This window comes from Carettochelys insculpta, chromosome 1 (assembly GCF_033958435.1).
Source record: "Carettochelys insculpta isolate YL-2023 chromosome 1, ASM3395843v1, whole genome shotgun sequence".
In the NCBI taxonomy this organism is placed as follows: Eukaryota; Metazoa; Chordata; order Testudines; family Carettochelyidae; genus Carettochelys; species Carettochelys insculpta.
In genome coordinates, this window is record NC_134137.1 from 217,682,891 (window position 1) to 217,692,529 (window position 9,639).

The following is a 9,639-nucleotide window of genomic DNA, read 5'->3' on the forward strand; positions in this document are numbered from 1 at the left end:
GTCCAAACATAGATTGGAAGGGGAGAAGGAAAAAGAAATTGTACATTGACTACTGTTAAGCCATAGTCGTAAGCTAAAACAGTTAGACTGTTACTCAATCTCTTCCACTGTTAAAGAAAACTGCTTGACTCACCTCTAACTGATGAAAGTTGTGGACCAATACCAGAATAGCCAACACTACCAGGATCATACAGAAAATCTGTAATCTGCAGAAACTGGGCCACATTGTCCACTCATGTCTTTCTCAACCATGTTAGGTGGCGTCATGGTTTCCATATCCCCGCAGGCACTAATGTCATTGTGTTTCAGGATTACCCCAGAGATTTCAGTTGACTTCTGCTTCATCAGTCTCTTCCTGTGAATGCATTTGCAAAGGATTTTAGTAAGTTCCTAGGGCTACGTCTAGACCAGCCCCTTCCTTTCCGAAGGGGCATGGTAATGAGTGAGTTGGGAAGATGCTAATGAAGTGCTCCATGAATATACAGCGCCTCATTAGAATAATGGCAGCTGTGTGCAATTCGGAAGCGCTTTCAAATTGCATGCTGCCTGTGTAGATGGGGGCCCTTTCGAAAGGTTTTTAGGAAGAACCTATTTGGTTTTAGGAAGAAGGGGCTTTTGTAGTTCGGGGGATCCTTTTGAAAGGCCCCCGTCTACACAGGCGGTGCGTGATTCGAAAGCAGCACTTTCGAATAGCATGTGGCCACCATTATGCTAATGAGGTGCTGCATATTCATGAAAGTGCCTAATTAGCATCTTCGTAACTCACTCATTACCATGCCCCTTCCAAAGGAAGGGGTTAGTGTAGATGCAGCCTAGATGTATTAAGAGAGAGTTGGGTTTAACATTGAATTAGGAATGCCTGAACTTTGGGCCTTGAGCAAGAGGTACACATACACAGGAAATCAAACATTAGGGGCTACTGCTAGATGCTCAGACACCCAGATTTAGCACCCAAGATAACTGCTTGAAACCTCTAAGACTGTACAGGAGGAAGCATCAGGCCCATGTTGGGAGGTCTCCCAGCTTGTGAAACTATTGTCAGGGTAAGAAATTGCATGTAACAAGTTTCCTAGAGTATTAAGCTTAGATGGTGTGTTTTGTTTGACGTTTTTTACTAACCTACCTTGAACTCTCTACTATTACTTGCAATCGCTGAAATGCTACTTTAATCCTGCTTTTATGTTTAATAAAAATCACCTTGCTTAAATATAAACCCAGTGTAAATAACTGTTACCTGGGAGGGTGGGGGACTACTGAGGTGCATCTCTCTCTTTCATTGATAAAAAGTGTGAACAAGTTATGAGATTGCACTGCATAAACTTCATACAGCGTAAAACAGAGTCCTCTCTGGTTCTGGTCTCACTGGGGCTGGGCACATGGGTGCTTTATCAAGTCACTTTGACCTCCCAGAGCTGAACTGCTTCAGTGTCTGTGTTGCTCTGCTGTGGGTTGTAATCCCAACTCTGTGCCAGATCAGGGGTCTGGCTCAGCATGATAGGGTGGCAGGGCACCTCTGGATGATGCTGTGGTACTTCAGCATATCACGTGACAGTCCCAAAGCATCTCTGTCCCAAACCCATCACACATTAGACGAATGTCATCTCTATTCATCAGAACTTTGTGTCTTAGCATTGACTGAAAATTAATGAAATCTCATAGTCTGACACTAGTTTTCACATTAAGCTGCATCATCTTTAAGTTTCTGTATGAGAGTACAGCCTCTACTCTGAGACACAAAAGGATACCAAGATACTTAGGAGGGTGCACTGAAAGTGAGAAAAGATTATTTTTATAATCAATTTTCAATTTTATAATAGCTTTTAAGGGTAAACAGCATAAATACTTACTTTTCATGACATGTAGAGCTTCCTTAACATTTAAAAAAAACTCTAACAAAGATACAATAGGGCAAGGATTTATCAACAGGTGTTGAAAAACTGCTTGCAACCTGAAGCATCTTCAGTTTCGTAACATTCTTGTTCCTCTGGGATCAATTTTGGGAGTCATCTTCGTTTACAAATACAACTTGATACCCATGCTCCTCAACCCCCTATCCCAGCCCAGACGCCTCTTTTACATTCCAAAACCTTCAGCATCAACCTGGAGCCTCCTCCTGCACCACAAGACCCTTGTCCCTGGCTTTATCAGAGAGTCTGCATCCCAATGGCAACCCACATCTACTCCCTAACTCCAGTATCTTAAGGCTACGCCTACACTACCAGATAAATTCAAATTTAAGGCAGTTAGCTCAATTGTACCAAGCAACTGTCTTCACTGTAAATACCAATAGCTTGATTTAGGGAGCACTAATATCGATAGCATAATATGGTTGGAACTAGCTGGGTGTAGCATCAAATTCAAAAGTATGAATGAAGGCTAAAGTGGAAGCACCAGATCTTTGAATCAAGCCTCCAGAGGCTGAGTGGTGCTACTGCACCTGGCTCCCCGCAAGCGTTGAGGAGCCAGGAAACTGACTGGCACTGCTGTACCTGGTTTCGGCAAGCCAGGTGCAGCAGTGCCAGTCAGTCTCCCGGCCCCCCCAAGCTGCAGGGACCCAGGAATCAGGCAGCAGCGGTCAGTGGCACAGTGCAACAGGGCCCACAGGGAGGATGCAGAATGTGGAGCTGAGGGAACTGTGGGATAGGTTCCCACGATGCACTGCTGCACCAGTCGAAGTCTGGCCATTCAGTGTGGCAGCACTAACACTAGTTTGTGGGGAATGAGGATTCTCAAAATCAAATTTATAAACCCCAGAGTTATAAAAATCAAATTTATCCGATAGCATTGATGTAGCCTGTGTCCTGTGAAAATGAGGATGGGAAGATTGAGCGACATAGGGAGGAGAGACAGAATAATTGGGGACAGAGGCTTGCAGAAAGGGTGGGGAAAGTATGATTGGTTTGGTGTGAGTACAGAGTTAGCAACCTTGTACAACACACGTATGTGTATAATTGAAATATTATATATAGCAGGCACAAAGAGATGAGAGTCATACAATGAACTGTTAAGTCATACAGTAAATTCACAGAAGATTTTATAATTAATGCATTTCTCATGCACCTTGGTTGCTGTGTCTGCTCTCCCTCCATAAACTTTGGATGCATCCTTCCACCCCCAACTATCTGAGAAAATTCAAAGGACTGCTGCTTTAAAAATAGCCTCCTAGAGAAATGTTTCCCCAATAAATTCCTGCTCGATTTCCCTCCAAAATTGCAGCCATTTGAGGCCCAGTACAGGTAACATTCAGAGCTGGGCCAATTATTGCTTTCCCACACCTCTCGCCACTAGTGGGCTAGAAGCAAGTGTATTATAAGACCCAATAAAGAGAATATATCATAGTCATTGCTGTGCTTAAATTTTGGTTTAAATTTGGTTTTGCAATGAGCTTTTACTCAGAGAGGCATGATGGCTTTCAAAAGTATGATTCAGCAAGTGTCTCAATCTCATTTTGTAAGAGCAAGGTCCATATGTGCAGTGGGTGAGAATTAGAGGAGGGAGTCATTGCTGCTACCAATTTAATTTAGCTTGTTCGATCACACTCATCATCCCTGCACAAGCATATACAGTCATCACTATAAGGATATACAGGCAGAGTTATAGAACTCCTGAGTGCTGGCAGGTTTTCTCATTTGCACATTGAATAACACCTTGCAAGGAGCTGCAAGGAAAGCTCAACATCTGCAGCAGCTGGAAGCACCTTGCAGCAGAGACTGGGATGAATCTGCCAGGCATGCTAATAGGTAGGGCAGATTTGCAAAGGATAAGCCTGCAGCGCCGGAAGCGGATTACATGCCCAGAAGAACCCGGGTCACACAACCACAAATCCCACTCACGCCAGCACGCTGCTTCCCTCCTTGCAGCTCATCATGCACCTGCCAGCCCACCCACAGGCCTGGTCTCCTCGCCCCTCCACACACCCACACCCCACCCCCGGCCCTGCCAGGACACCTCCAATCTCCCCGCTACCAGCCGGTGTCCCCCACTCTAGGGCCCGCCCGCCCCAGCACCCGACCCCGGCTAACCCCATTCTACGCCGCGAGGGAGCCGCGTCCTGCTGACGGGCGGCTGCGCTGGGCCCCTGCCTCGCACTCACCTGCCCTCTTCCCGCACCCCAGTACCCGCCAGCAGCGGAGCAGCCACTGAGCGCAGCCGTCCGGAGGCAGCGGCGGGGCGGGGCTGACCCTGAGAAGGCGGGAGCTACGGAAAGCGCGTCAGCAGCAATCCCGGGCCCCACCTATTCCCATCCCCCAGGCGCCCCAGAACCCGCCGTGCTCGCCTAGTTAGCGGCTTCTTCTCCTCCTCGCCGGCGCCCGCCGCCCTGCGCTTCTTGCACCGCCACCGGGGCTCTGCCCGCTACTCCTCCCCCCACTTGCATCTAAATTGCTTTCTTCCTTCCTCCGGCTCCTGCTCCCTGCGGCCTCCCGCCACCACCAGAGCGCGCGGCGCGGGCCGTGCAGAGTAGCTGGTCAGAGATCGGAGCGCCAGGGGGGACGCTGCCGCCGCGTGAAGCCCTGCGGGCTTTTGGGGGTCACTTCAGCCCCCCCCCCAGGAGAAAGCACACGCCCGTTTCTGGCCCCTGCGTCTCTTCATGTGTTTCTTGGCCCTGTGCTCCTGGGCGGCCAGTTCAACGGCGAGGACGTACGCGAGAGAAACTGGAAAGTCCTCAGGCACTTAATTCACACAGCCACGCTTGGTCTTCTCTATGGGCACAGCGCACTAAGGCGGCGCTCTTCCCACTGGGGAGCAGCGCCAGGAGTATCCTCCACCGCTCTGCGCGTGCACCCAGCGCTCGGTGGGAGCAGCGCATGGGTGCGCTGGCTCTGGTGATAACGCCGGCGTGAAGTTGGGAGAAGGAGTTGAGTTACAGTGGGGAGCTGGGGGTGCCTGGCTCTGGGGGAGGGGATTGAGTTATAGCGGGGAGCTGGGGTGCCTGGCTCTGGGGGAGGGGATTGAGTTATAGCGGGGAGCTGGGGTGCCTGGCTCTGGGGGAGGGGATTGAGTTATAGCGGGGAGCTGGGGTGCCTGGCTCTGGGGGAGAGGAAGAGAATGGAGTTACAGCAGGCAACTAGGGTGTCTGGCTCTGATGGCGGGGGAGGGCATTGGCTTATGTATAAGGTGTGCTGTGAAATTATAAGACGTGCTGAAGTGTGGCACAAGGTGAGAATGCTGAGCACTGAACTAGAGGGAAGCTAGAGGAGGGGGCTGTAACTAAGGCAGGGAGACTTGGTAAATGGGGTTTCTGGAGTGCTACAATGGAAAATAAAGAATATAGCTGTATAACAGGAGAGGAATGTAAGCAAACAGATAAAACCATCCTCTGAAGAGGAGTTGAACTTCTGTCTTTCAAATGGGGCAATCAATTATTTTGCATTTAATAAGTAAAAAGGAAGCTTCCGGCAGATAGACGGGACTTCATCAGTACCAAGTGCAAGCTGGTTGCCATCTTGGAAGAAAAGATTAGAGGACTTGAGGCGCAAATATCAACCTTCTAGTCCATCAGAGACGGTGAACTCTTCCTCTGCAGAAGGCAGCATTTACTACTGCAGACAAAGCAGGGTGAGCAACCAGTGAGGGCTGTACAAACCAAGGAAGAAAACTGGAAGTATGTAACCACCAGGGGAAGAAAGCCAATTCAGGTATCTCCAATCCTAGTGGAGATAAGCAACTGCTTTCAGGCTCTGTGCCTGCGTGATACAGTGGAGAATGCTGTGGCAGAGACTTATCAGATAAGGGATCAGAAGAAGACCCCACTGACTAGAAGGTGTGGGATGTAGAGCCCTAGGGATGGGAGGTCTACAACCCCCCCACCCCAAGGGAAGAAGATGGGTGGTGGAGGCCGGAGACTCTCTCCTAAAAGGGATGGAGTCATTCATCTGCCACCCACACCTAGAGCTAGAATCCAGGATGTAACAGAGACTTCCAAAAAATCATCACACCTGCAGGTTATTATCCCTTCCTATTTATCCATGTAAGAATTAATGACATGGCAAAGAACAACCTTGAGCAGATTACTGCAGATAAAGTAACTCTGGGAAGGAAGATCAAGGAGTAGGGCGCGCCAGTGGTGTTCTTGTCTATCCTCCCTGTTGAAGGGAGGGGTAGAGCTAGTCGATCCATGGAAGTAAATGCATGGTGTCAGAGAGGGATTTGGTTTCTTCGACTGTGGGATTTTTTGGGGGAACAAGGATTGCTAGGAAGTAACGGGAGCCACCCAATGAAGAGAGGAAAGAGCATCTTTGCAGGCAGGCTTGCAAACCTAGTGAGGAGGGCTTTAAACTAGGTTCATCAAGGGATGGTGACACAATCCCTGCGGTAAGTGAGGAAGGAGAAAGGAACAACAAAGGAGGGCCCCTGGTTCAAAAGCAGAAAGTAGGCCAATCAGCTTAATTATCTAAGATGTTTGTGCACAAATGTAAGAAGCTTGGGAAAGAAAGAGGAAGAATTAGAGGCCTTGGCACAGTCAAAGGAGTATGAGGTGATCGGAGTAATGGAGACTTGGTGGGATGACTCGCTTAACTGGAGCACAGTCATGGAAAGGTATAACCTGTTCAGGAAGGACAGGCAGGGGAGAAAAGGAGGAGTTGCTGCAATGTATGTGAGAGAGCAGCATGATTGCTCAGAGCTCCAATGTATGGAGGGAGAAAAGCCAGTTGAGAGGTAAGCTTAGAAGCGGAAGCAGCAGAGGTGGTGATGTAGTGGGTGTCTGCTATAGACGAACATATCAGGGAGATGAGGTAGACAAGGATTCTTTCAGTCAACTAAGAGAAGTTTCCAAATCACAGGTGCTGGTTCTCATTGGAGACTTTTATCACCCAGACATTTGTTGGGAGACTAATGCAGAACACAGACAATCCAGGAAGTTTTTGGAGAATGTTGAGGATATCTTCTTGGTACAAGTGCTGAAGGAACTGATGAGGGGCTGTGCGCAGCTTGACCTGCTGCTCACAAACAGGGAAGAAATAGTATGAGAAATGGAAGTGGGTTGCAACCTGGCCTGCAGGGATTATGAGATGGTAGACTTCAGGATTCTAACAAAAGGAAGAAAGGTGAGCAGTAAAATACAGATGTCCAAAGAGCGGACTTCAACTCACTGAGAGAACTGATGGGCAGGATCTCCTGGGAGGCTAATATGAAGAGAAAAGTCGTTCAGGAGAACTGTTAATATTTTTAAAAAGTCTTATTGCAGGTACAGAAACAAACCATCCCAATGCACAGTAAGAAAAGCAAATATGGTTTGCCAGGGAAATCCTTGGTAAGCTTAAACTCAAGATGGAGGCACATAAGTCGAAACTTGGACAGATGAATAAAGAAGAGTATAAATATATGGCTGGAGAGTGCTGGGGAGTATTCAAGAAATTGAAAGAACAATTGGAATTGCAGCTAGCAAGGGATGTGAAGGGCAACAAGAAGGGTTTCTACAGGCAGGTTAATAATAATAGCATTATCAGGGAGGGTGTGGGGCCATTACTAGATGGGGGAGGTAACCTGGTGACAGGTAATGTGGGAAAGGCTGAAGCACTCAATGCTTTCTTTGCCTCAGTCTTCACAGACAAGGTCAGCTACCAGGCCACAGCACTAGCCAATGCAGTATGAGAAGAAGGTGGGCAGCCCTTGTTGGGGAAAGAACAGGTTAAGAGCTATTTAGAGCTATTTGGGTTTGCATTTAATGCATCCAAGGGTACTGAGGGAATTGCAGATGTCATTGCAGAGCCTTTGGCTATTATCTTTGAAAACTCATGGAGATTGGGAGAGATCCGAGATGATTGGAAAAAGGCAAATGTCGTGCCCATCTTTAGAAAAGGAAAGGACAATCCAGGGAGCTATAGACCAGTCAGCCTTACCTCCATTCCCACAAAAATTGTGGAGGGGATCCTTAAGGAGTCCATTTTGAAGCACGTGAAAGAGGGGAAAGTGATCAAGAGTAGTCAACATGGATTCACCAAAGGGTAAGTGCTGCCTGACCAATCTGATTAGCTTCTATGAAGAGATAACTGGCTCTGTGGATCTGGGGAAGTCAATGGATGATATACCTTGATTTTAGCAAAGCTTTTGATACAGGCTCGCACAGCATTCTTGCCCAGAAGTTAAAGTAAGGACTGGATACATGGACTGTAAGATGGGTAGAAAGCTGGCTAGATGGTCAGGCCCAATGGGTAGTGATTAATGGCTCAATGTCTGGATGGCGGTCATTTTAAAGTGGGGTGTCTCAAAGATCAGTTCTAGGGCCAGTATTGTTCAACATCTTTATTAATGACCTGGATGAGGGGATGGATTGCAACTTCGGCAAATTTACAGATGGCACTAAGCTAAGGGGAGAGGCAGATATGTTTGAGAGTAGGGATAGGGTCCAGAGTGGCCTGGATAAATTGGAGGATTGAGCAAAAAGAAATCTGATGAGATTTAATAAGGACAAGGGCATTGTCCTGCACTTGGGACAGAAGACTCCCAAGCACTGTTACAGGCTGGATGTCGACTGCTTAAGTAGCAGTGCAACAGAAAAGGACCTGGGGATTACAATGGATGAGAGGCTGGATGAGTCAACAGTGTGCCCTTGTAGCCAAGAAAGCTAACAGCATACTGGGTGCATTAGGAGAAGCATTTCCAGCAGATCTAGAGAAGTTGTTCTCCTCTATTCAGCACCGTTGAGGCCTTATTTAGAGTATTGTGTCCAGTTCTGAGCCACCCAACGTAGAAAGGGTGTGGATGCATTGGAGCAGGTTCAGCAGAGGGCAACAAAAATGGTTAGAGGGCTGGAGCACATGACCTATGAAGAGAGGCTGAGGAACTTGAGCTTATTTGGTTTGCGGAAGAAAAGACTAAGATTTGATAGCAGCCTTCCACTTCCTGAAAGGGGTGTCTAAAGAGGATGGAGAGAGGCTGCTCTCGGTGGTGATACATGGCAGAACAAGGAGCAATGGTCTGAGGGTACAGAGGGAGAGGTGTAGGTTTGATATTAGTAAAATCTATGTCAACAGAAGGGTGGTGAAGCACTGGAATGCTTTTTCTAGAGAGGTGGTGGAATCTCCATCCCTAGAGGTTTTTAAGTCCCAGCTTGACAAAGTCCTGGCTGGGATGATTTAGTTGGGGTTGATCCTGCTTTAGGCAGGGGGCTGGACAAGATGACCTCCTAATACCCCTTCCCGCCGTAGCATTCTATGATTCAAACGAGAGGGTGAAGGCTTGGGCTCTGAATTTCAAAAGAGCTCATAACCATATTTTCAGGTACTCAGCATTCACAATTCAGGCCCACCAATGTAATTTTTAGTTTCTAATCCATTTAATCTCTTGGTTTTCATGGGCTAAGAGGAGTATGATGTTAGGACTGAATTAGTTTTCCTATGGCATTGCAAACAAAACAAAAAAAAAAACCCTGCACATTTTCACAAATGTATTTAATCACAATTTTTTTTATTTGTCTGAGGTTTTGTAACAAACTGCAAGTCTATCTGGCTCTGCAGAGTCCTGAGCTGCTTGAATATTTTGAAGGAGTAGGATTGGCTGATTAGTTGAAATCCAAATGACTAACTTTTTTTTTTTTTTTTTTTAATTGCATGACAGTCACCTTGCTTTACATTAGAAGGGGGATTATTTTACCAGGTAATTCCATATCTCTTGATGGATTTCCTGGCAGGATTCTGA

The 9,639-nt window shown here is 47.3% G+C and overlaps 1 protein-coding gene across 2 annotated transcripts in view; it reads right to left on the reverse strand.

Annotated features, from left to right (window-relative positions):
• Positions 1–4,157, reverse strand: part of NXPE3 (neurexophilin and PC-esterase domain family member 3) — a 71,781-nt gene extending 67,624 nt beyond the window's left edge. For both annotated transcript variants that reach the window (XM_074999057.1, XM_074999056.1), the window contains exons 1-2: positions 4,094–4,157; positions 134–355 (exon numbers count right to left, since the gene is read on the reverse strand). In XM_074999057.1, coding sequence (XP_074855158.1) covers positions 134–226 — 93 coding nt within the window. In that variant the 5' untranslated portion in view covers positions 227–355; positions 4,094–4,157. The remainder of the gene's footprint in view (positions 1–133; positions 356–4,093) is intronic.
• Positions 4,158–9,639: the final 5,482 nt, after the last annotated feature.